Source organism: Zea mays, chromosome 1, assembly GCF_902167145.1.
Source record: "Zea mays cultivar B73 chromosome 1, Zm-B73-REFERENCE-NAM-5.0, whole genome shotgun sequence".
Classification (NCBI taxonomy): Eukaryota; Viridiplantae; Streptophyta; class Magnoliopsida; order Poales; family Poaceae; genus Zea; species Zea mays.
This window is the reverse complement of record NC_050096.1, coordinates 199,083,360-199,110,135: the sequence shown is the minus strand read 5'-3', so window position 1 is coordinate 199,110,135 and position 26,776 is coordinate 199,083,360. Positions and strand designations below refer to the sequence as shown.

At 42.1% G+C, this 26,776-nt stretch overlaps 4 protein-coding genes across 7 annotated transcripts; all 4 read right to left on the bottom strand.

Annotated features, from left to right (window-relative positions):
* Positions 1 to 1,033: 1,033 nt before the first annotated feature.
* Positions 1,034 to 10,048, bottom strand: LOC100193137 (exosome complex exonuclease RRP43). 2 transcript variants are annotated; one of them, XM_008649294.2, is made up of 8 exons: positions 9,673 to 10,048; positions 9,512 to 9,581; positions 9,314 to 9,419; positions 8,302 to 8,368; positions 3,421 to 3,496; positions 2,278 to 2,331; positions 1,882 to 2,171; positions 1,034 to 1,407 (listed from the first exon to the last, which is right to left on the bottom strand). In XM_008649294.2, the coding sequence occupies exons 1-8, from the start codon at positions 9,889 to 9,891 to the stop codon at positions 1,315 to 1,317; spliced, it is 975 nt and encodes a 324-aa protein (XP_008647516.1). In that variant the 5' UTR covers positions 9,892 to 10,048; the 3' UTR covers positions 1,034 to 1,314. The 2 variants fall into 2 exon arrangements, with proteins under 2 accessions (XP_008647516.1, NP_001131768.1); NM_001138296.1 differs by lacking the exon at positions 2,278 to 2,331 and having other exon boundaries at positions 1,035 to 1,407; positions 9,673 to 10,031.
* A 1,930-nt stretch (positions 10,049 to 11,978) lies between these two features.
* On the bottom strand, positions 11,979 to 13,577 carry LOC103645177 (proteasome subunit alpha type-2; the record flags this gene model as incomplete). The annotated part of the gene is made up of 5 exons (XM_020546638.2): positions 11,979 to 12,291; positions 12,557 to 12,622; positions 12,702 to 12,764; positions 13,179 to 13,264; positions 13,479 to 13,577. Coding segments are annotated over 5 exons (363 nt in total), but the record flags the coding sequence as incomplete, so codon positions are not given.
* Positions 13,577 to 18,088, bottom strand: LOC109943485 (ATP-dependent DNA helicase PIF1). Its single transcript, XM_020546637.1, has 2 exons — positions 15,766 to 18,088; positions 13,577 to 15,627 (listed from the first exon to the last, which is right to left on the bottom strand). The coding sequence occupies exon 1, from the start codon at positions 17,972 to 17,974 to the stop codon at positions 15,773 to 15,775; it is 2,202 nt and encodes a 733-aa protein (XP_020402226.1). The 5' UTR covers positions 17,975 to 18,088; the 3' UTR covers positions 13,577 to 15,627; positions 15,766 to 15,772.
* Positions 18,089 to 18,214: 126 nt separating this feature from the next.
* Positions 18,215 to 26,731, bottom strand: LOC103645176 (uncharacterized). 3 transcript variants are annotated; one of them, XM_020546635.2, is made up of 10 exons: positions 25,941 to 26,731; positions 25,796 to 25,849; positions 21,879 to 21,978; positions 21,618 to 21,797; positions 21,358 to 21,528; positions 21,165 to 21,275; positions 20,610 to 21,083; positions 20,415 to 20,531; positions 20,248 to 20,325; positions 18,215 to 20,160 (listed from the first exon to the last, which is right to left on the bottom strand). In XM_020546635.2, exons 3-10 carry the CDS (start codon positions 21,934 to 21,936, stop codon positions 19,205 to 19,207), a joined length of 2,145 nt encoding a protein of 714 aa, XP_020402224.1. In that variant the 5' UTR covers positions 21,937 to 21,978; positions 25,796 to 25,849; positions 25,941 to 26,731; the 3' UTR covers positions 18,215 to 19,204. The 3 variants fall into 3 exon arrangements, with proteins under 3 accessions (XP_020402224.1, XP_020402223.1, XP_020402225.1); XM_020546634.2 differs by having other exon boundaries at positions 18,215 to 20,325; XM_020546636.2 differs by lacking the exon at positions 21,879 to 21,978 and having other exon boundaries at positions 18,215 to 20,325.
* Between the last annotated feature and the right edge of the window lie 45 nt (positions 26,732 to 26,776).

Genomic DNA, 26,776 nt, shown 5'->3' with positions numbered 1-26,776 from the left:
GGTCCGATGGCGCACTGGACCGGTCCGGTGCCCGTCAGCTAAGGAAGGTGGCCAATCAGGATCCCGGACTGGGGGCTACAAGACCTAATCCGGTGTGCACGAGACTGGTCCTGTACACTCACAGATAGGAAACTTTTAGAGCTTCCAAATTGGGGAGGCAATGGATCCTATGCCTCTTAGGGCTATAAAAAGACCCTCTAGGCGCCTTCAAATAATACCCAGGCATCTCAAGAGCACACCAACATTTCGAAACTCTGCGACCACGCATTCTAATGTTTTTAGTAAGATCCGAGCGCTAGTTTTGTGTTCCTATTGTCATATTGTGTTCGTGTGCTCGTTTCTTTATGTTTCTAGTGTGTTGTTGCGATTTACTATTATGTGCGTATTCTATCTCCCTCTTTACTCTAAGTTGTGATTGTGATCATTTTGTAAGGTTGTGAGAGACTCTAAATGGTGAAGATTCCTTATAAACGGGATATAAGTGATAAAAGAAGACTGTGATACTAAAGTTGATCTTTGTGGTCACTTGAGAGATTGAGTGCAACTCTTGTTCATTAAGACACCACAACATAAAGGAGACAAGTATATTACGCTTGACCAAACCACGGGATAAACATCGATGTGTCTCTTATCTTTAAGCTCTAAGCTGATTTTCGTAAAGTGAAGCAGTCCCAACCCTAAGGGTGTGTTTGGTTCGTCTGATTAAAGATTAGTTTGTATCATATCGGATGTTTAAATATCAAATATGGTGATAAATATAGTCAAATTACAAAATTAATTATAGAGATGAAAACTAAATGGTGAGATAAATTTATTAAACCTAATTAATCCATGACTAGCAAGTGTTTACTGCAGCATCACGTGCACAGATCATAAACTAATTAGATTTAATAGTTTTGTCTTATCATTTAATCCACATCTGTATAATTAGTTTGTAATTAACTCTTTAATACTTCTAACTAACATTCAAACATTAAATGTGACAGGACTAAACTTTAGCCACCTAGATCCAAACACTCTGACAAAGGGAGTATGCAGTAGTTCTAATTGATTATAAAAAATAAAATAAAATATTGCAAAATGTGAATTAGGGTGTTACAAAGATGCCAAGTCGCGAAAAAGATGCATTGCAGACATGCTCGTCAAACAAAATCGCCAGGCTACTTAAGTGAAGAATTATGTGTAGACTGTAGAGTACAAATAGCTACATACTTTGCCTAAATCAACAAAACTGCTGTTACAACCAGTACAGCCGAGGCAGAGAGAAACCATCAAGATGTAGTCCGGTTAGATTAACTGAATCTATTTGTAGAATTATTCAGTTTGGTCGACTTCCATGGCTTTGATAGAGTCTAACAGAATTTCTCTTAGGCTCCGTCTCCTTTCTTTCGCCAAGCTAATGCACTCCTGCGTGACAAGTATGACATACAATTAGCAACAATTATTAGTTTAAATATGCATTATATTTGGAGGAAATACATATATCATATGGTGATTCAATATAATAAAAGGAGTAAGTTTTCATGAAACAAAATCAAATGTTAATAGTAGATTTTGTAAATTTGTAGTCTTATCAGTCCATTGACGACAGTTAGTGTACAATTGATAATATCTTTCTTATCAAATACTCCATCCGTTCCAAGTTCCAAATTGTAAGTTGTTTTGGTTTTTATGGGTACGTAGCTTTTTTTAGACACCTATATTATACACTATGTTTAAATAAATAGTAAACCCTAAACTTACAATTCGGAGTAAAACATAAGAAGCCTATTCTCTGCTATGACACACTGCAGCAATATTCAAAAGCGATGCATTGACTAAAGACAGAACAGTATAAATGAAATATTTCCATAATATTCTACTAATCTCATATTAACTAACCTTAATAGTCGCCATGCATGTCACTGCACCTCCAAGTTTTTGTAATGACACTAGGCGGTCTGAAGAATCTACAACAACAGTCACATAGGTCTCTATTATCGATTCTTCTTCAGAAGTTGGGTCCGCTAATATTTCATCTTTATGAAGTGCACATGTAAGGGACAATGGAATGGCACCAAGTGTCAGTTTCCTCTTTTCTCTGTTTACTAATTCAAATTTGTTTTTTCCATCATTGCCTCCAACAGTAAATAATCTACCATCATCACCAACAGAAACTAAAGGAATCTCCACTGCAAAAATTACATAAAATTTGTAGTGATTAGAGAGAAATAAGCAAGGTAGTAACAAATAGAACCACTGAAATGGAACACAAAAATGGACATGTATGAACTCAACTTATTTGAAGAGGTGAGCACAGCAGAGCTGATAATTTGACTACCAACCTAAACACTTTAAATATAACAAAACACAGATTGCTCAAGTGAATGTTTTGACCAAATACAAAAGAGTTTAGCACTTAGTCCTAAAAGAACAAGCCAGGTGCATGGTGGTACCAAAAGGAAACCCTGAAGCAGAGATGGTGACAACTAGGCATCAGTTTAATTTTGAGATATCAAAAATTAAGACCAGCTTCAGCCACCAGGAGAGGCTTAGCTAGCCAGGGAAAAGAGAGTACTCTCTAAAATAAAACAGAATGTTCTTGATGATCCTACATTTATGTTTCGAGAAAAATGATCCTACATTTATACTCCTGGAAACAGATCAGGTCATGCATGAGAATTCGTCAATTCACATGAAATCGAGGCCCTCAAGCAAATAAAGTTTAAACCATACATCTTTCACATTTTCAATGACAGTCAAGGTGTTTGCAATTGCAGTTTTCTTGCACAAGTGGACTAAGCAATATTCGATTTCAATCATGATTCATGACAACAAAAGGCATATTATCAATTTATCGTGTAGCAGATAAAGCACCCAGACATTCTTAAAAAACAATATGTTGTCGTATTCGAAATTAATCAAATATCATCAAACACAAAGCATCTAGTTAGAACACAAAACACGCATTTCATCCTAAATGAGTAATTTGCATTCAACAACAATTATCATGAGCTTCGACATAAATAATTAAATATCCTCTATTAAAATCTTTCAAGCATAAACTTGACAAATAACTAGAAACATAGTAGGAAGCAACTATCTCAGTATAGCAGCTTTTCACAATTGAAAACTAACATAGGAAATATGTTAGAACCAAAGAATGATATGCATCATTGTCGTCTCAAATTTTATGGGTAATTCTTTTCTCAACAATTTGTGTTTGATATTCCCATAGGCTGAATCAGCTTTAGTGATTTGTTCGTCTCAGTTGGTTCCGTTAGAAAGATTCACACAAAAAAGACAAGCTAGTAATGTGATTGTATACTTCATGATGGAAAGAACAGCAGCATTGTATGATAGTGATATTTCCATATTGCACAAAATGAGATAGCGGGAGGGTAGCATGACCATATGTACAGTGAAAGAAAAGGAACCTACAATGTGTGAAGGCAGCCACTGCTGAAATAAGTGCAGCATCAAACAGAGACCCATCAGCATTCAAGCAATAGATATCCTGCAAAAGTTCAAAACCCAGAAAAGATCAAAATACAAAGCTCTTATGAAAACTTATTCAGGATCCAGAACATCTCAACTTGTTTATAAAGAAAAATTAGACCTATTTTCAGAATATTAATTGAAAATATTTCCAATGTTATTCAAACGATGTTTAAACTATAAAACGCTATTAGAGAGGTGAAACGTGTAACGTTTTACGATATGGTGTAAAACGTCGTTTTCTGACGTTTAAACGTCACGTTTTGGCGTTTAAATGCTATATGCAGTAAAACGTCACGTTTTAAGCGTTTTAGCCCTAGTGTCCACATGTGCAATTTGGCCCAGCCCAATCAGGCATTTAGCCTACGTTGCAGCCCCTCTTTCTCGCTCAAGCCATCAGTGCTCCCTTCCCCGTCCGGCTGTGGGCACTCCACACTCTAATGATTTTGGTTGCTTAGGAGCTCTGGAAGCATATGAACTATTGTGTGTTTGAAGGGAGGAGACCTAGCGTCCAGTCATTGCTGCAGTCAGTAACAACTGATGAAAGACTCTGGTGCATGGCTGGGTCTTCAGCCCTTAACGGAGTTTTTGGCCATTAGTTTAGCCTAATCATGTTCTTTTGTTTTTTTTTGTGGTATTTTGTAATTTTTTTACTTTTTATTTTTGGGGAGGGAAGGGTTACTCTGCCCCTTTTCCTTGTACTTGGATTCGGCTCTCGTGTCGTTCAAGAAAAAAACTCGACCTGCGGGGGGATAAGACAGCCTCGACTCCTCCAGTATTGTATTAAGAAGATCTTCTCATGCTGGTCGAGAAAACCCCTGAACCCCTATCCCACCGATACACAATGGCACTGTAACCCATGTGAGATCGACCACGACCGGAGCCGGGTCCTAGACCTGTGCTTCAGCGTGGGATAGATGAGGTGATTTTTTTAACTCCAGTCTGAAATTCACTCCACAAGGAGTCAAACTTAGGACTTGAGGAGTGCTAATCAGACCACCTAACCAACTCAACTAGAGGCCCTTTTGCAAAAAATCCCAAAGTAATACCAAGGTACAAAGCTTTAAGTAAACCTGAGACTTCGACCTGTCACTGAATCTGGCAGCACCTAGGTGCCATCCTTTGTTAATATCTGGGTCTTTTGTAGTTGCAGGTATTACGGTTCATGGTTTTGGGACAAGCACACTACATTCTCTTTTGATCATGTTGGTTGGATTTATCTTCCTTTTCCCCTTTTTTCCTTTTATTTTGGGACTTGGTTCTGTATTCCTATCCTTTATTCCTTCTTAATATAATGATAGACAGCTCTCCTGACAGTTTGAGAAATATAAAGAAGGTGCAAGCACAAATGGCAATGAAGTTCTAGAGTGGTAGACTAAAGAACCTAGCAATTCTCTTATTTTATTTCTTAGAATGGTATTTTCCAGTTGGTAAAATTTTGAAGCATCACAGATTCAACTTTGCACAATTAGAATGCAACTGTGTAAAACTTACCCATATCATATGCACATCCTATTTGGTACTATCGTGTGAACCTACAGAAAGATGTTGTGAACTGCGATGCACTCGCAAGATAGACCCGGTACTCAGCCCTCCCGTAGGAGGCCCTAGGAGTAAACCAGATCTATTCTTCTCCCTCTACTAACACCCTGCTCCTCCTTATATAGAGAGGTAAACTTAATAGCTAAGCAACATAACAAACCCTATCTGAACCGCACGTGAACAGTGGCCACAGCTAACCTAGCCATAATGACATAGCTAATGGGCTAAGGCCCATAACATTCCATCCCTCCTTAAAAACAGCTCGACCGCGAGCTGTAATCAAGAAGAATTGACCCATACTAAACTAGCACTTAATGACTCAATACTAAGTTTTTTACATCTCGACTTAGTATTTTATTCACCTAAAAAAATTGAACCACGTCAGTGGTCGGATCTATCGAAGGAGGACGTGTCGGCGGCCAGATCGACTGATGACGGACGTGGCTGCGGTGGCGCAGAGGGCTCCCTGCGCCTGGCGAAGGTCGGTGGCACCCTCCGGTGTTGTAGCTCAGGTGACCACGCCGCGGCGGTGGCCAAGGTGGCTGACGTCGACCACAGCTGCGACGACGCAGCAGATGGCTGTCCGTGGTGCAGAAGATTGATGGCCACGGCGCGGAGGATTGGTAGTTGTGGCGTGGAGGGTTATCCCGCAGCAGCGCCTCTACATGTTGGGCCACCATTGCGGCCGATTGTTGCAGATTGGGCGAGCAGATCCGTGCGCAGCCGTAGTCGGGCCACGCCTGGACCTCCACGAGCACGGAGGCGGGCTGCAGCAGTGGCACAGCCACCTCAACGTAGAACGCCGCCTCCACCTCCCTGGGTGTGTTGGGTTGCAGCCCATTGACCCCATCGTCCTCGACTCGGCCGCCTCCGCCCGCGCCCAGGCCGCCCTCGCTTGCGCCCAGGCAGCCCGCGGTAGAAGCAGAGAGGCTGACCCACGCCTGCTCTAGCTTGGCCAGACGAGCGTCGTGGGAATCCAAACGGGCATTGATGGCGGCAAGTTGCTTGAGGATGAGGTCCATCTTGGCGGAGTAGGTCACAAGATCGCCGTGCGCGCCGGCCATGGTGGCGATGCGCGCGTAGTGGCTCCGGTACCAATTTGTTGTGAACTGCGATGCACTCGCAAGATAGTCCCGGTACTCAGCCCTCCCGTAGGAGGCCCTAGGAGTAAACCAGATCTATTCTTCTTCCCCCTCTACTAACACCCTGCCCCTCCTTATATAGAGAGGTAACCTTAATAGCTAAGCAACATAACAAACCCTATCTGAACCGCACGTGAACAGTGGCCACAGCTAACCTAGCCATAATGACATAGCTAATGGGCAACTGCGATGCACTCGCAAGATAGTCCCGGTACTCAGCCCTCCCGTAGGAGGCCCTAGGAGTAAACCAGATCTATTCTTCTTCTCCCTCTACTAACACCCTGCCCCTCCTTATATAGAGAGGTAACCTTAATAGCTAAGCAACATAACAAACCCTATCTGAACCGCACGTGAACAGTGGCCACAGCTAACCTAGCCATAATGACATAGCTAATGGGCTAAGGCCCATAACAAAAGAGGACAAGGGCTTGAGAAAGAAATTGTTAAATTCGACTTATATTGGCAAGGCTGGGGTTTATTCAGTGATTCCATGCTAAATACGCATGGTTATCAGAAGTTACAAAAAAGTTTGTCTAGTTCCTGTCCAATTCCTAGGGCATAAAGGCGTACAACTTAAGGAGCACAGGTTTCAAATGTGCTTCTGAAAACCAATGCTTGGATCATTTTTAATTTTGGGGGATGTAGAACACAAATTATAGCATCAGCACATGATTAAAAGAAGTCCAATAGAAATAGTAAGATGGTAACACAATGAAGGTTTAGGAAGATAATCATGAAATGCTAAGAGTGGAGGAAAGACTTATCAAATAAAGGTGAACTAACTTCTAAATAAAGAAAATAATCACAAATCGATCACAGCTAAGCCAACTAAACAAGAATGTCTTGAGGAAAGTCACAAGCATGAGTTTCACTGCATTACGTAACATGGTTGTTATGGCATCGCTAAATCATTGCCTAATCGTCGCTTAAGCGCTAAGGCGTTGGACAGCTGACGCTTTAGAGTTTAGGGCTTTAGGCGTATGACAACCGTGGCGTCCGCGGGGCGTCCAACTCGTCATTCGTGACGCCTTAGCCCAAGAAATGGATGCCATACGAAGTTAGGTGCTTAATAACCCTAGCCAACCTCTCCTCCTGCCCGAGTTTGCCTCTGTTTGTGACACCCCCTTTCCCTTGCTCGCCGCGCCACTCACCGCGCAGCCTGCTGCGCGCGCTCGCCCCCAGCACGCCGCCTTTGCTCCCTCCGTGTGGCCTGGCCCCTCTGGTCCCCGTGTGCGCTGCACCACCGCCTCTGCTGCCACCGCGCGCGCACTCTGATTTGCCGACTCCGGTCCCCTGCTCAGGTAAGATCTCCTCTGTATCAAATCTCAAGCTCGCTCTCCTCTCATCTATCTCAAACAGTCAAGCTCTCCTCTGTCTCAACTCTCAAGCTCTCTCTCCTCTCATCTATCTCAAACAGTCAAGCTCTCCTCTGTCTCAACTCTCAAGCTCTCTCTCCTCTCTATCTGTATATTGCAAGACAATAGGAAATGCCAAGTAATGTGGACTTGTTAGTTTACTTTATGAAGTTATGAACTATGTGTTGTGGACTTGTTATTTTTATGAACTATCAACTATGTTATTTTGCAAACTATGCTATGTATTAGGACTTATATGTCCTATAATATCAATGATCTATCTATTTACTTATGTATTTTTTGTTATTATTCGCTTTACTTATATGTCTATGAAATCGCCTCGCCTCACCTCGCGCCTTAGGTGTTTAAAAGGTAAAAAGATCCTAGACCGTTGTAGGTCGCCTTACCACCTTAACAACCATGTTACGTAAATTTTCAAAACATCACAAGGCATATTAGAATCCTTGACGATACAGGATGTGTAAAAAACAAAAAATCATACGGAAAGGATATTCTAGCCTGATTGTAAGGGTGTTATTATCAACTACAAATCATGCTATTCCAAGTCACCTGATCTTTCAAGGTGCACTAGTTTTGACTCAATGAAAACCCCTGGGTGCTTGGAGCCTTTGTTCCCTTTCTCATATTATTCAATTTATGGTATTTGTCATTAGAATAAAAAGTGGATTCCTTGACATCCCTGTAGTAATTAACAGTGAATCCTTGTCAAAGGCACTGTTTTGTCCACAACTGAAGCTATCAATGAGTCAACCAAGATATATTACCAGGTACGCTAGCCAAGAAGCCTTCCCAGTGATCAAACAGAGGTCCTTCAAATTTAGCATTCCAGAACTGCATAAAAGAACATAATAAAATTACCTCAATGTCACTATGGGCCATTCATTAGGTTGTGGAGGTGATACAGAAAAAGAAATGGCCAAAGTAACGAAATCATGCAATGACGATACCAAATGAAACAAACAAAAACCTACAAAAAGAACGTACAGGATTTGCATGCACGCCTGAAAAAAGCAAACCGGTGCCTTCTACGCCCTCTATTCTTTTCTCCTGGACATTTCTAACTTCAGTCTCCACTTGAACATTGATTATTAGTTTTTTATAGCTGTACTTATGTGTACTGGTTCTAAAAGTGGAGCATGTCACTTCATACTCATCCAAATAGAACATTAAGCATAAACGGAAGGAAAGTTCAAGGAACCCTGCTGTATTTTTTATTTACAGGAAATGGTCCATGGTAAAAAAAAATCTCAAATGACGCAGGGAGCTGTGTCATTTCATTAAGAAGAATAAGTACCATATGTAAAACCCACACAACACCACAGATAACACAACAATAACTACCAAGCAACCACTAAACCAGAAAAACTGAAACTATATAAGGTCCTGGAGCCCCGAGCCATGAATGAACACCAAATGGCTATCTCCTCAACTGTCAGAAACACCAATGACACCACCATGCTATCAAATAATCAGAGAATTAAGGCTATTCAGACGCTGTTTGTGATCCTGGAAAATAGATCTAAAGCAATAATGTACCGCTGTGTATCACTACATAGTGCCTTCTACATAATTAGTTTCGTTGCTCTTCAGTCTCCACACTAAATACAACTAGCATCTAATCCATAGTGCTCGTGAACAGTCACGACTTTTGGTAAAGATCAATTACATTTTATCCTGATGAACTATGCCCTCTTCTATGGAAAGGATTCGATTCTGCATTCATTTATCTATTCACCATTCAATTAAAGAGCTGAAGTTAACAGAGAAACAAAAAACCTCGTCAAAACGTCTTCAAGGGCCTTGGAGATGACGGGTGCAACGTCAGTGGGTCGGCCTGGCCTAACCAGCGGGGAGCAGATAGGCGGCATGTGGAACTCAACAGCTACGCAAAACACACATACGTCCATCAACAAAAGAATAAAAAACCAAAGGCAATAGGAAGCAGGCAGCAGCAGGGAAAGGGGGAACACGAACCGACGGATCCTTCGTCTGGGTGCTCCGCCGGGGGCGACATCACCTCGAGCTTGACCGACGCGAGCATGGCCTGCAGAGACAATTCGTCGAACAGTTGAAGAGCACGAGACAAGCAAGACGGGAAGCATAGGAGAGAGGGGGGAGGAAGGGGGTAGTATTACGGTGTCGCCAAGGCGGGCGAGAGCGGAACCATGCGCGGAGGAGACGGCGCCGAGGGCGACGGTGGTGGGGCGGGCCTCTCTGAGGCGGCGGGCATCGATGCGGACGGACTCGCCGAGGTGGCGCTCAAGGAAGGCCACCGGGAAAAGGCGGCGGTACGCCTCCACCTCCATCTCGCCGGCAACCCCGCTGGCCGCAGCCGGTTTAGTCTCCGCCGCCATCCTACGTTTGGCGGTGGGCTGGTGCCTGGTGGTCGGCTGGTCGACTGCGCCGCTGCTGAAGCTTGTCGAGAAAAGCCTTCGCGGGGCGTGCGGGAGCGCGCCTGTAGACCTGTTCAATCCGCCGCTCAGTTGAAGAGAAGTGTCACTGTGTCAGGTACTTCAGTTCCCAAATTTTTATAACAGGATATAAAACTGGGACTGAGTAGAGATGGCAATGGTTAAAAATTTGCTGGATATTACTTGCTCAAATCTATACCCGCAAAAGAAAAAATATGTTCGCTAAAAAACTCATACTCATGACGGGTATAAAATTTTACACAAACTCATACACATGCGGGTTTCAGGTAACCAACGGGTTTCCCATACCCACTAACATCAACATAAAAAATAATTCATCATGTAAATAACAATCAATTTATTAATAAGCTAGCATAAAAGGAACAAGTGATAACTAATTTTAGACTAAGATTTGTTACATGAAGTTTATTTCAATTAAAATATATTTAATTAATAATATTATGAGACATATTTATAAGGAATGTTGATTTTAAGGCGGGTTTTAAAAACTCATGGGTTTGCGGGTATGGGTAGTGGAAGAATAAACTCATGCTCACGTACTCGTTGAGTTTTTATTTAACTCATTAACAAACTCATGGGTAGAGAAATTGACTAAACTTATATCCTAATAGAGTAAAAACCCACCAAATTTAAGGTAGCGGGTACCCATAGCCATCCTGAGCTCGCCTGACGAAGCCAAGCCGAGTCGGAGTTGTCCTCGAATGGCATAATGTTTCGCCTCACTTTGCACTATCGATACAAATGGCTATGTACAATAAACGAAGATATAGACAATAGATCTGACAACATTATGACACAGATCAACTCGCATCATGGTACAGACTGAAATGTTGACATGAGGCGTCTACAGATCAATGCACATATTCTTTCTAGGCTCCATGATCCCCATACATACGAAGATAAAAGGCACAAAATCCAGTTGCCTAGTCAAGGAGGACAGCACGAAGCACTCCACGCGAATGAATCAAGAAATCATCAGAACTGTTGCAAGCTCAACCATAAAGCTTTAGAGGCTAATCAATAATAGGTAGGTGCCCGTGCGATGCCACGGAACATAAATCTCGATTTGTATATCAGATATGCTTCCTGTGAAGCAAGGAATCGAACGCAAGCCAGCTTTTTGTATTAGTGCATTATGTTCAGTTCTTACTTGAGCATCCCGTGTTCTCGTGTGTGCCATGGCCGAGTGGCAAGCTCAACACTGGTATTGTTGTCTTGTCTCAAATGAAGTCCGCTTCCACAAGTTAATCGGATTTCTTCATGGGTGATAGCTGTGTCAGATTCTTCCACGCATAGGGCAAGTAATGCAAGTGATAGCTGTGTCAGTTTACCCCCATTTTCTTGGGCATCACTTGTCACAAATGAAGTCCATTGGAGGTTCGCAATTTATATTCCGTGGCATCGCACGGGCACCTACCTAGTAAAATTTGAAGTTCAAACACATCATATATTAAAAGATAAAAAAGAAAATTCTGAGATAAAAAAGTGAAATTATCTCTTACAGTTTTCTCTTCTTTTATCTCTTATCATATGATGAATTTGAAGTACATCTATAATTTAATGCTTTTTTGGGACTTTTGTTAGTTATAATTTAATATTTTTTTGTGGCTTTTGTTAATTGGTTTGCACGAAAAATTGATTTTAAAGTACATCTATAATTTAATATTTTTTGTGACTTTTGTTAGTTATAATTTAATAATTTTTTGTGACTTATGTTAGTTGGTTTGCACGAAAACTTGATTTGCACTTAACACGTTGCCAACAATATTATATTGATCTCTTGTTCTCGCACAAGTACTGAATTTGGGACACGCTCTATTGATCCAAGCCATATCGCTTCTCATGGCCTCTTGCACAGGCGCATCAGGTTGAAACAACTTATCACACGCCAAAAGCGCATCAGTAGGATAGCGAACTTGATTTCTTACAGCCACGAAATCCATGCACTACAGCAAATCTGCAATGTGAACACAACAAACACCTGGGTATCGATACAGCACACAAGAACGTGAATCACATAAACAAACTGCAGAGACTGTCAAATACAACATCCATCTTACGTATCTCATTTGTTTACAGTATGCGTTCAGGAGGGTTTCAAATGTAAACATCACATGTCGTTGGAGCAAATCAGTTTACAGAGTGATAAAACCAAGACATGTCGCTGGAGCAAATCAGTTTACAGAGTGAAAAAACCAAGACAAGCTTCAGGCTGGCTGCTCATAAGTGATGCTGCTATTCTTGTTTGAAACAGTAAATCATCAACAGACAACTTACTCCACCTCTTCCAAGAAATCCTTGATCTCTGATGGGCTTAGAACTCTGTTATTTGTATGGAAACTGTTAGTTCTCACCAAACCATTTGAAGTAGCAAGGAGTTTGTAATATCAAATAGCCTTAGATTTCCAACAACAAAAACATAGTAAACAGATTCATTTCCCCTACAGCTAGAGGAGCACAAGTTGTTACCAAACCCTAAAGAACAGAATGGGAGCAATGAGTGATGCAGTGATTTGATCATTTGATGAGGCAAGAGGAACATGGATCATATAAAGGTGGCAGTAATAATTGAGTCTGTGTAACTTACTTGAACTCACGGTCAGCTCGAATAATTCCGATTTCAATGTTGTTGGAGGAAATTTGCCCCTCATATCTGCAAGTCCAAGATGCAGAACCAATTAGTAACTATTTAGGATGTTTTAAACTAAGCAACTACAAGTGGGTTGCAATACCCTTCTTTCAAAGTCAAAATTGCAGTGTGGATGGCATCATCAAGCTCTATATCCTCTGTGTATCTACAATGAAAACATATTATAAAGATAAGATGTGAAATCAGAAGGAAAGGATGATCTGTTATGGCACACAGGGGGTGGTAATGGGCTCTAAATCTTACACTATAAAATTTAAGGATCGAATCGGATTAGGATTCGGTCTCTATTCCTATTCATTTTTGTACTAAAATTTATTAAGGGCCACAATTTATTGTGAATAAACACTTGATCATAATCCATTACCATCCCTAGGCACACATGCCTCTTATATTAATCAATGATGAGGTACATAGAATCAACTGGAATTTATTTACAATCAATGATGGAAGAAAATTATCAATGATAGAAGAAAATTATCAGCGGTACTATGTCACAACTCACAACAGTGTATCTGTATATAGTGCAAGTGCACAACATTACTACCATGAGATTATGTACCTCTTTCCAAGAAATGTCTTTGCATTTGACACATTTTTTCCCATGGCTGATGCCTTCCAGGAGAAGTATGATCCTGAGGGATCAACCTGAAGAAATAGCCAACAATGTCAGTTGTCTTGACTCTTGAGTTTACGAAGGTACATCCTACAATATCATGGTGATTGTTAACACATATGTGCACATTTTTCACTTTATAAGTACTACTTGTGATGATCCCTGTGAGACAATAAACAGGTTTCCTTTTTTTGAAAGGTTGATAATCAGGTTTGAGGTTTCTATCTTGTAACTTCTTCAGTATACCTGATACAACTGTGGGCCATTGTCATCATACCCAGCAATCAACAGCGATACTCCAAATGGTCTTACACCACTGAAACAAATAAGGATCACAAGTAAAACTCATTAACATATACGTATCTCAGGTTTTCACTAATCACCTTAAAAGCCCCAGACAATAGAGGCTAGTACAATCCTTTTGACTGGATGGTGTATATCCTAGTAATCTCTATTAGTTTAACTGTCTGGTCAAGCCATCACGACGACGTCAAGTGCGTCAATCAATAAATGGAAATATCTACTAAATGTTATAGATATAGTGCATATTCTATGTATGATGTTGGTTGGCTCGCTTGGCAAATAAACAATATTTAACCCTCGACCACTTAAATATCACCAATTAATTGAAAATCAATATCTGGATTGCACACAGGGACAATACATTTAGGTAATGTACAAATAAAAAAAATGGCAGACCGAGTACCAGAGGCAAGCCTTCCTCCCGCAAATGCAGAGAGGCTGCTTCGAACCCGCGATCTGGTGACTCAATGAAGCAGATCTTCCAAGTGTTTAGCTATTTAGGTAATGTACAAATAAGGCACTAAAAACAGCTAAAAAATACAATGTTATTCCAAGTGTTTAGCCCGGAAGAAAAGTTGTTTGAAGGTTTAGTGCCATAATATATTGATTATGGAGTGGCCATCCTGCAGTATGCAGATGACATTATCCTCTGTATTCAAGAATCTGTTTTCAAGTCGTCCGATTAATTGTGATTAATCGTCCAAGTTGATTTGGACCCAATCACGATTAATTGCCCAAGTTGGTCAGCCAGAACGACCAGCAAGTCGTCCGACTTGAAAGCAGATGACAAAGAGCAAGTTGCAAATTTAAAGTTGCTCTTTATATCTATGAGATGTCTGGTTTTTAATCAAAATGCAGTTTGTACAGCTTTTTAATATGAACAGAGGCTCAAGGTAAGTTAGATGCCACTTAACTCAGCTGAACTTGATAAAGGCATAAAGCCATAAGCCAAGGAAGAGGCTCTGATCACAGATCCCTTGAATGGGGGAAACTTTAGGTATGTTTCTTGTTAAAAGAAATCAATGGGACTACAGCCTTCTATATAGGCCAGCCCTAACAATCTTTAATAATTAGCATAGAAGCATATCGTCATGCCCATGCCACCTGGGTAATTGGGGCCATGGTTTCCTTCTACGTGAGAAGGTGCAACCCACAGTGGTATTTCACATTTCCACAAGACATGTAATGATTAACTCTTCAAAATTCACTTTAGATTGGGAGAGTAAGCTCCACAAGAATTACAATATCTAAGGGTATTAATGTTTTAACTCTAAAAACTGTTTGAATTCATAATGCAATAGAAATTAATTATATCAATTTCTGGTCAAATAAAGGAATGAACAACTGGGGCCTTCCATGTGATAAATAGTAGTGCTGGGTCTTCAAGACCAAATTACAAGAACATTGCGAACTTGACTTCATGATCATGTACTGCCTTTATTAGGACAATATGATGAGCTTTTAACATTTCCTTTCGACTTGCACAATCTGGTGTGTATGTTATAATCATGTTATTGGATTTCCATTATTGTAACAAACTACTTTTTTAGAATACTATACTAACAATGAATACTATACTAACAATCATGAAAAGCAAAGTAGTGACAAATTTCAAATTATATTGGGGCAGACACACAGAAAAGGAAAATGCAGATAATGCTACTGCCACTTAACAAAATGCAATGGAGTTACACTCCGAGGTTTTATTTATAGCTTCACCAGAGATGAAAACATTAAGTTCTAGTTATAAAACCCCAAACGGGCTGCATGTGGTGTAAACATAGAAATGCACTCTATTTCATATATAAGCAGTAATAGCGATACAAAAATGGAAATCTATTACACTGTAAGAATTTATAGTATTTTGAAGACTATAAGGGACATAAAGCTAGGCATATTCATATGTTTCATATGAGACCATATATTATGAATGACAAATGCATATGAAAAAAAATAAGATACTGTAAATGTTGTTCAGGCATGCCAAATAACAAGCATGAACTGAAGGTGATTAGAAACCTTGGCTGACCGTACATCTGCTTCTCTGCTCCCATCGACGGTTTTAGAGGATTCATCTTTAGATGTGTTGAAGCTAAAGCAACAATCAACAAATATGAAAAGCGTTAGGACCCAATCATCCAAGTACCAAACAATGAATGATCATGCTTACAGAAATTTACTCCATGAGATTTTACGTGGTTAACAAACAATTCAGTTTTGACAAACATACCGTGGGTCTAGTTTGTTAGGACCTCCTTGTATACGATGTTTTTGGTGCATGTCCCACAATCTACTGTAGGGTTCTTTCTTAGACCCTTCCTCGACCTCTTCTTCCCATCGACGGTTGGGATGGCAAGGATCTTTATGTTCGATCGGGCTATCGCTCTAGATAGAGCAACATATAGTTGGCCATGAGAGAACACTGGTTCGGGCAAGTACACACCAACATTGGGAATAGTCTGACCCTGTGCTTTGTTAACAGTCATTGCAAAGCTAAGCCGTACAGGAAACTGCTTTCTTTTGAACTGGAAAGGGAACATCTCTTCATCGGAGGGACACAGAGGTATACGCGGCAAGAAAATCCGTTTTCCAGCGTGCTGACCCAGTACAATTTCTGCGTCAATGCTATTTCTTTGGAAACCACGAATGACCAGTCTGGTGCCATTGCAAAGTCCATTCGCAGGGTCTATATTCCGAAGCAATATAATAGGGCATCCAATCTTGAGCTTCAAAACATGTGGTGGCAGCCCATTAGGCGTCAGTGTGTTTAGGAACTCAGGAGGGTAGTAGTTATGAGGATCATCCATGGCGCTATCGAAACTATGGTACAACATATGCTCCCCTTGAAAACGATCGATCATCTTAGCATTTATCATATCCACCCAGTCGTTCCGCGTTGACAGTATCGCCCTTGAAGTGATGTAGGTCGAATCAGACATATTTTCGTTGAGATTTGGGAAAACGAAGTCTATTAGGTTGTCAAGATCGTTGTCACTCCCACTATAAGGCACACATACCTCGTCAGGAAGACAGATGTCGCCGTCACTATTTGTGTCCTCAGTTCCACCGCCTACGCGCAGCAAATACTCCGCAAACCAAGGGTCATTTTTTGCCCTCATATTGCTAACAAGCTTTAAGTGGGACATGGACTCCCATAGGTAAGACATTCGTAGCGAAGAAGCGACCACTTGAGCCCTTGACCCTTTACGAACAACAGGCAAGACTTGTCTGAAATCCCCACCGAAGACAATGGTTTTACCACCGAATGGTAGTTCGGGCCGACCCATTATATCGCGCATGCTATTGTCCAGTGCCTCAACGGCTTGTCTCTTGGTCATAGAAGCCTCGTCCCAGATAATGAGAGATGCTTTCCGTAGCAACTCTGCGGTTCCACTCTGCTTCGTGAAGCTACATACAGCGCCATCGTCAATAGTGAGAGGTATTTTGAAGCGTGAATGGGCGGTTCTTCCTCCAGGCATTATGGAAGCCGCAACGCCAGATGTAGCTGTTGCCACTGCAATCTTGCCCTGGCTGCGTAGCGTCGCGAGCAGCACTCTATATAGATAAGTCTTCCCGGTGCCACCAGGTCCATCCACAAAGAACAATCCGCCCTTATCAGTGTCCACGGCAGATAGAATCTTATCATAGGCGACCCTCTGTTCCTCGTTAAGAGAGTCTTTGAGAGCCACATCTCCCACTGCTGGTTCGATACTTTCCTCCTCGTAGACCTCCCTAGCAGTACCAATAGCATCGTCATATGCGTCGATGATAGGAGGAAGAGGGAATGTCTTTATGTCCTTTCCCATTGACTGCAGCATGTTCCTAATGTCAATCAATACCATCTGCTCAACATGAGTTTTACCCTGACTCCTGTGTTGATAGTCCTCTGACATAACATCTAGGTGATTCTGCCAGAGTACCGCCATGTCGCTTGGCTCACAGTACACCAGTATTGTGGCAAAAAGTCGTCGCAGCGCCAATGGCATCTGGAAAAGAGCACGTTCAGTGAGACAGTCATCCAGTGTGTTGTCCGACTCAAGCAGTCCCCTTCTCTCTGCTGCCTCACGAAAAGTTGGTAGCGGGACACCATCTACTGTCCTTAGATCCACATAGGAGGTGGCACAAGTCACATGGTTTAGGAGAACACGGAGATAGTAGCGCTCCCCCTCAGCGGGATGAGCAGAGACTATTCTACCGACTTGTCCACCCGTATCACGCTTCCTCCGTTGCCATACTTTGCCCTTACCACTTTGCCAAGTGTACCACTCAGGGAAGTCACGATATAGGATGCCACGAGCCCCCTCATGTAGCCTATTCGCTTCAAAATATGCCGTGAGCATTGACCTATCAGCACCTGGACGGTTGACGACTCGCTCGACCATTTGTCGTTCGTGAAACGCCACCATGTGCATGTTTGGAAGATGGAGTTGCAATTGCATCACAGGTGGAGAGTTCTGACTAAGCTCAAAGCCGTATATCCTCCATAACGCTTCTGGAGGAGTCACCCACCTTGCATCTCTGTACTGCTTGATCTCATCTACATCATCATCTGCCTTGCTCGCATCTCTCATAACAACAGACGCACGATCATGGCCTTTGTATATGTACTTGAAAAGGTATTTAACAGCCTTGATGCTCCCGCACGCCTCAACATTGATGTGACAGTTGAAGAGACGTAGGAGGTAAGGGTTGTAAGGGACAACCCATCTATTGTCCAATTCGCACCCTCGAACCTTTTCCTTACGCCCATCATCACGACGTCTGTAAATCGGGTATGAGTCCTTCCCTTGCAAGGTTGTGTCACTGAAAGGCCGGGGGTAATGATTCTTGCACGATACATGGCCCTTAGTGCATGGGCAGTTAGGGTTTAACGACCCACACGGGCCATGCATCATATGCTTGATAACCATCTTTCGTAGTTCAGGGTACTTGTTGTGTGGGATCTCGGCTGAGATCAAAAGGTCATACTGCTCAGGGCACGTTAGCTTGTACTTCCTCTGCATGATGAGTAGAAAATGGGCATGTGGCAAACCCCGCTTTTGAAACTCCACGACATAGACGTAGGCCCGGACCTTACCGAGAATATCCTGTTTAGTCAGCCTATGCTTTAACTCCTGTAGCTTCGCATGAAAGACACGCACTACAAGATCGGGACGATCTTGTGGTGTTTGCCCAGGGAGAAGCTCTCTCCTTATCTCATCCCAGTTGGGGTTACATGTCATGGTAAGAAAGATGTCCGGTTTACCAAACTTCCGCACCAGAGCCATAGCATCCATATACCGACGTTTCATGTCACGAGGACCACCAATAAATGACGTAGACAACACAGTTCGCTTCCCAACCTTTTCTGCTCTGATATCTCCATCTAACATGCTGTCCACCAAGCCCTGGTATAGGTCTGCCCTTAAACGATCCTGATTCTTACGTATGAAATCTAAACGAGAGCTCTCAATCTTGATGTACGTGTCGACAGCGAACTGCTGGAAAAGCCGCTTTCCATGAAGTATTGGATTAAATACCCCGGGACGAATCTGGAATTTGTAGCAGTAGTAGTCACGTACGGACACACATAAATGGGTAGGAGATTCTGCATACGCAAGGATTGAAAAGTGAGTGATGTTGAAAGAATAGTTAATAATGTGCAAAAATCGCAAAGTACAAAGAAACAACTAACCTGCATCTTCATCGTTTGAATTATTTGCCCTATGTGTCGCACGGTATGCATCCACTTCATCCATGGATACACCAACCTTTGGGATATTTGCATGCCATCCAAGTTCACCTTTAGGGAAGAACAGTGGATACGATAGTGCATCGTAGCATCCATGGTATGAGCGGATGCCGTGGCTTGACCTATCCTTCCCATGTAACATAACACTCTTGCTGAACTGGCCTCGCCGTTCGCTCCCCTCGATCCATACAGCGGCCACCTCCGAAGTGAGAGGCGTGTTATATGTCTTCTGGTTCAAAGTCTGGTCAAGGTTCAATGCGATATGATAGTCATCAAGGTTCTCAACATGGCCCATGCTCCTAAGGTGCTCGGAGTACGGGTTTCCATGGAGTATGCCAACTATCTGTTTAATAACATCTTTGTCTTTCTGAAGCTGTTCTTCACGACACTTACGGTACCGATGCTCGAGACTGGGATCGTCATCGTAAAAGTAAAGCTCTAGATGTTTATGCTCCGACCCACCTTCCTTACCGAATGACTTGATATTGTGGTACATCATGCCTTGTGCCCGGAACGTGTATATACCAGAATCTCGCACATTAGTTGTCATACTATCGAGGCAACAGTATAGGGAAGTGAAAGAGAAATGGCCATTAAAAAACCTAATGTTATCACGAAAGTGCTTAGCATCAGAGTCTGCACTATCCCACAACCTCCTGAGCTGGGGAGGGGTATCGAGTGGTGCTAGCTCAACCTTCCCACCACGACAGCAAAACCCAGGTGGCTCGTACTCAAACTTCTTCGCAGTGCAATAACCGCAGTCAGGAACAGGCTTCAGCATATGTGTTTCTTCAGGGAGGTTACTGTATACCTTGTCGTACGGGTCAGGCACATCAGTGCCAGTAGATTCATCCTGAGTACCATCGATTTCGATGTCCTCGTCAGTCTCCTCGTCTGATATTTTTTGGAAAACAACGACTAAGACATGTGTATTTATATAAGCCTTGGTATCATAATCATAATAAAAATTGACATAAGTACATTGGCCAGCGAATATGTATCCCTCGTCGTTGTCATCATCTTCTTCGAATATGACAGCCTCATCATCATCATCATCATCTGGATCGTGAAAATACGAGCCACGTAAAAGACAAAGGCATTAAGGGTGGGGAAAATATGTAATCTAATTAAAGATTTTTTACAATTACCATTGGAAATGACCGTTGGCTTCTCTTGTGTATGCTCCACCTCATTTCCTTGTTCGGTTATGCCTTCACTTCCATTTGTTGGCAAGGTAGCGGCTTGGCATGGAACGCTACATTGTGCTGATGGAAACACACGATTAGTCTGACTATATGGTATCGTCGTCGTGCAAGATCCATTTAAGATTGGATAGTAATTACCATTGTTGTTGGCGTCACCGATAGTATCCCCATTCAAAGTAGTCACGTTCCTTGCAATGGATGCTTGAAATTGTTTGTTTCGACGGGCTAAGATAGCTTGTCTTTCCCCACGCGGCACATGATGTTTATGTCTTATTGCTTCAGTAGACATATCGAATGAACCGACATCCTCGGTCTGTGTTTGAGCTGGTAGGAAAGGTGTCCTAATGAATTCAGGGATAACCCAGTCGCAGGTGGTAACTGTTGAAGGTTCCGTTGCAGGGTGCACAACCTCAGGGGTATATGTTGGGTCCTCCATGGCGATGGACGCAACATTCAGAGTGTCAGCCTGTAGCACTCTACGTTTTCTCACGTACTCTATCTTTGCCTCTTTTCGCTTTGGTGTCTGATTATACAACCTAAGGCGTTCAAGCCTATACTCCCTAACGCCGATACTCGGTTCCCCAATGACACCAACAGATTCATGCACACTGCCTAGAATATGGCATGTATAGGTTCAATTGCACGAAACCTGTTGTATTTTGCCTTATTTTAGTAAAGTGAACAGTCATGAACCTGGTGGCAGAAGGTCTGTCGTTGCGACATAGTCGTTTGACTGGAATGTCTCGTTCCGATGCAGCCAGTCGCTATCATCATCTGGATCCACATTTTCTTTTTTGTCGCCATCTACGAAATATGAATACAATTACTTTACAATAGTAGGTCTATGAACATACATATTTAATTTAAATTTGACGGGTTTCATCACCTCCTGAAACATCGGGCATCACATTTTGTCCCTTATTTCGTTGACGCATTTGACGACGCTTGTTATTGTACTCATTCCTTTGTTCAACCGACATTGTTGCACGCCTTTCTCTATCCCTTTGCCTCTTTCGTTCGATAGAATTACCAGCCAATGGAGTGTTTTTAATAGGACCTACCATAATCATCCTAGCATTAGCCAAATAAACAGTGGTACAAAAGGCAAAATTTGTGAGATCAATGGTGCTACAGTTAAATACGAACCTCTAGATGACTCAGACTTTAGGGGTAGTCCTTTGTTTCGTTGACGTGCTTCACGGCGCTTCCTATTTTTCTCATTCTTTTGTTCAATGGACATCGTGGCATATCTTTCTCTATCCCTTTGCCTCTTACGTTCATTAGCATCGTCTATTGGTCCAAGCGAGTTTGATCCTATTTGATCACCTACAATTCAACCTTTTGTATTAATGAACACATACTTATTAAGTTTCAATCATTAATTGACATGTGTGAACAAACTTTTACCTGTAACGCTTGTGTTTGAGATGTCTATTAATGGTGTGCGATCAGCATTATGCTCCATTAGATTCGTTTATGTTGGTTCTTCGTTTTCACATAAGGAAATCTGCTAGTTGAGAATGGGCAAGTTTAGATGGTGCTTACAGAGATTCTGGTGGAAAGGGAGATACGGCAGCAACCGTCCTATTTTGGTAAAGTGTAGATGGTGCCATTGATCTTTTATCGACAATATATTGATCAAAGCACCATTAAAACAACAATAAAATTATGAGAAGGATTAAGTAGCCCTATTATGGTAAATTGTAGATGGTGCCATTGATCTTTTATCGACAATATATTGATCATAGCACCATTAAAACAACAATAAAATTATGAGAAGGATTAAGTAGCTTTTCACAAATAACACAAGATACCACAAGATACCACAAGATATCTGGTTATCCTAGATTCATCATTAGAGACACCCAGAATTAAAAAAATGGAAACAAATCACTTCCAAACTGTAGATGTGCTATATACCTGTTTTGCTTGGTGGCTGGTGCATTGGAATTAGTAAGATGAGTCCATACTTTGTATTAGCGTGGATAACTTAATCCCTACTATTAAGTGTAAGTCACTAAACAATGTATCTTATTGGTACTACACGTAAAAAACTGGTGCATTTTAGATGTGACTGTACAAGTAAAAAACTGTAGATGTGCTTCTACAGTTGGGAATTGTAAAGTAGACTGCTTCCATTAAGTTTTGCCAAGGAAACTCAATTGATATCAACAAGCTGGGAACACTGCCGCTGAATTTAGAGGCTGGCCAAAATGGTTCCATAAAAAAGGTTACAAGTATTCCTGTGATGCCACATTCTGGGCACAAAGGGCAAGACAGGATTGGATGTTGTTGTTGCACTTCATCGAGTACTTGGCATTCTAAAAGGTAAAATCTGGAACTAATGGCTGCCTGCAGTCACCGGGTGTTTATACTGTTAAAATCTACAGACGCGAGGACACTTTCTGTTTGGCTGAACCAATGGCGGCCTCTACTGTTTAATTTAACAAAAACATTGGTTTAGCAAAAAATCTTATTGGAACTACACGTAAAAACTGGTGCATTTTAGATGTGATTGTACAGGTAAAAAACTATAGATGTGCTTCTACAGTTGGGAAGTGTTAAGTAGACTGCTTGTATTAAGTTTTGCCAAGGAAACTCAACTGATATCAACAAGCTGGGAACAATGCCGCTGAATTTAGAGGCTGGGCAAAATCCCTATCCCTACTCCCTACTACTAATTAAGAATGGAGTGTGGGCGCCTGGCGTGGCCATGCCCCCGCCTCCGTTTCTCTGTCATCCTGGCCCACTGCGAGCCCTTTCTCGTCATGCTGGCCCACTACAAGCAGAGAGAATCTCTGCCATGCTGGTCCACTACGAGAGAAGCGTCATCAGCTCGTACACACAGCTCCACCGCTCCACCGCACACAGCTCCACCGCACCTCTGCACACTGCCGGCCCCACTCCTGCCCCATCTCGCCTCCACCGCACATCTCCACAACACAGGCCGGCGGCCGCAGAAACCTCGCCTCATATGTTGTTGTTTAGGGGATATCAGCTGCTGGTTTGCTTCTGTTCTTTTGGTTGGTTGCTTCAAGCTCGTGCAAACTATCCTTTCGTATCAAGAGTTAACAAACTTGTAAAGTTAGTATTTTCTGTTTTTGTTCCATGTATGTATTACACAATCGTGTAAAGTTTAATTTATGTGCTTCTTATTTTTTCAAAACATTATATTAGCCGGTTAGGTTCTAGAATACATAATATATTGTAGCCTTGTAGGACTTGTAGGAAAATACTACTTACATAAACCCACCGGTGTAAGAGATCTAACTATAATCGACTAAGTTAAGTCTGCTAGGTAAAAACAAACTTATCAGTTTTTTATTTTGATGCGTGCACAAAACCAGTTTATACCCTGACTGTTGTCTCAAAATTATTATAAATCTGCGCCTCCAATAATTACATAAATTTATTTGCTGCTGTTTTTTTATTTTACTTGTACAAACACTTTCCAACTGAATCCGAGATCAAATCTAACTTTTAATGGTGAATCTAGGATAACCAGATTGTACTAAACTTAGTTCCAATAAGATTTTTTTTGAAAGCAGAACTTCAATTTAATCGAACCCAGAACTACATCTGAAACCCAAATGAACACAAACCACTGTAAATCTGCGCCTCCAATAATTACATAAATTTATTTCCTGTTGTTGTTTTATTTTACTTGTACAAACACTTCCCAACTGAACCTCAGATCAAATCTAACTTTTAATGGTGAATCTAGGATAACCAGATTGTACTAAACTTAGTTCCAATAAGATATTTTTTGAAAGCAGAACTTCAATTTAATCAAACCCCGAACTACATCTGAAATCCAAATGAACACAAACCACTGTAAATCTGCGCCTCCAATAATTACATAAATTTTATTTGCTGCTGTTTTTTATTTTACTTGTACAAACACTTCCCAACGGAACCCCAGATCAAATCTAACTTTTAATGGTGAATCTAGGATAACCAGATTGTGCTAAACTTAGTTCCAATAAGTTTTTTTAAAGCAGAAATTCAATTTAATCGAACCCAGGACGACATCTGAAATCCAAATGAACACAAACCATTGTAAATCTGCGCCTCCAATAATTACATAAATTTATGTGCTGCTGTTTTTTTTATTTTACTTGTACAAACACTTCTCAACTGAACCCCAGATTTGCAAGTACCAGTTCTACCTTGACATGCTGAACAAGGGCTGTCGTGGTGGTATGTCTGCCTAAACTAAGTAAGCTTGCCTTTATTAGGATTATTCATACTTTGTAATCGGGCACTTTAATGTACTCCGGAGAAGCAAGGAGAATGTTTTCGAGTGATTAGTGTATTAGTTGGGATGGAAAGTGTGCATGTCGATCCCACCATCTAGGCTAGAGTCATCTTTGGGCTCAATTGGGTGATTTTTTTCTTACCAATGCAGAGCCTTTTTCTCTGATGGATATGCTGTGGAAGAGCAGGTCAAAAAGAGAGTAGAGAATAAGGCAAGAATCTTCGAGCAAAATGCTATCTACATGTGTTGCTTGGTGGCTGGTGCATTGGAATTAGTAAGATGAATCCATTCTTTATATTAGCGTGGATAACTTGATAGCTGAACATAGTATATACTTGTCTCTCACTCCATAATTAATTGAAGCAACATGTGCTGGTTACAAGTATTATCCTTGCCCCAAGGTCCTTATAGTTCTGTTATTCGCCCAGCAGAAGAACATGATTTATTCACACATTTGTTATCAGCTACCTGCTTATCGCTTTTACTAAATTTCTAAACACTTTGGATACTATTATGTTGTGATGTGGTCAAAAGTATTACTTTATTGTTGTGCAGTAAATTGAATAGGAGGTTTGTGGTTTGTGCTTGGCCTGAAAGGTCATGCCACTCTAGTTGATTCCTTGCAATTTAGCAGAGCGAAATATTTTTGGTGTATATTTTTTTCACGAGTGCAATTGTGATTGATTATATCGTTTTTGTTTGGCTAAACCAATGGCTGCTTTATACAAAAGTTGCTAGATGTTATATTACATAAACGTTGGTTTATGTAAGTTGTTTTTTCCTACAAGTCCACAATATACCATGGTCTGCAACCTAACAGGCTAATAGTGATACATGAAAAGTTAAAGAATACAACACCAGTGTATTTCTACATCGTTAAGAAAGCAAAGCAGAACTAAACACACTATGAACTAATACATAAACACAGATTAGCAACAACTCGGGGAAAAAAAGTGTACCAGCAGGAACCGCTAGCACATAAGAAAATTGTATATCTAGGTTCGAACAGGCAAGAACATGGTTATGCATAATCATGAACTGCTAGAGAAGCTAGTGAAATTTATACCTCTGAACAGGGGCAAATGAGGAGTAGGCTCCTGCTTGGACCCTCCTAAGTCAGCTGAACCAAAAAGAGAAGAACCAAACTGAGAATCTACTGAACATGAAGATGTTGGCACACACATGAAAATGAAGGACCAGCGCTGACTCACCTGGACGTGGGTGGGCGCGACATTTGGGGGATAGTTGTTGTGATTGCGGTACCGAGATCGTGCTTTCCAAATCGGCGACGTAGATTGTGCGATTTCCAAATCAGCGACGCCATAGCCAAATCGGGCGCCATTGCCGTGGCTTCCAAATTTGTGGGTGCATTTCCAAATTTGTGGGCCAAGCCGAGCGCGGAGGGGAAGGAGAGACAGGGTCCTGGCGGGTCGGGCGGTTGCACGAAGGGGAAGCCGAGGCGCTGGCACGGCGGATCGTGCGAGGCGGGGGCATGACGGATCGTGCGAGGTGGTTGCATGGCAGTTCGTGTGGCTGCGCGGAGCGTCCAAATTTGTGGGCGCATTTCCTCGGCTCGGCTTGGTTGTTTGAGCGCGGAGGGGAAGGAGAGGCAGGTCCTGGCGGGTCGGGCGGCTGTGGATCTGCGCATAGGGTTAGCCGAGGCGGGGACATGGCTGTTTTGCGGAGGGGAAGGCGGCGGGTCGGGCGGCTGAACGGAGGAGAAGCCGAGACGCTGGCATGGCGGATCCTGCGAGGCGAAGGCATGGCGGATGGTGCGAGGTAGGGGCATGGCGGTTGCTGTGGTTGCGCGGAGGGGAAGACCATGGCGGTTGCGCAGAGGACGGAGGGGAAGACCGAGGGGCATGGCGGTTGCTGGTTGCGTGGAGGGGAAGACCATGGCCATTGCTGTGGTTGCGCGGAGGCCGGAGGGGAAGACCGAGGCGGGTCCACATGGCAGACGCGTAGGGGAGGCGACGCGGGGGCATGGCATCGCCAGGCGCCCACTCTCGAAGCTTAATTAGTAGTAGGATACAGTCCCGGGTGTCCT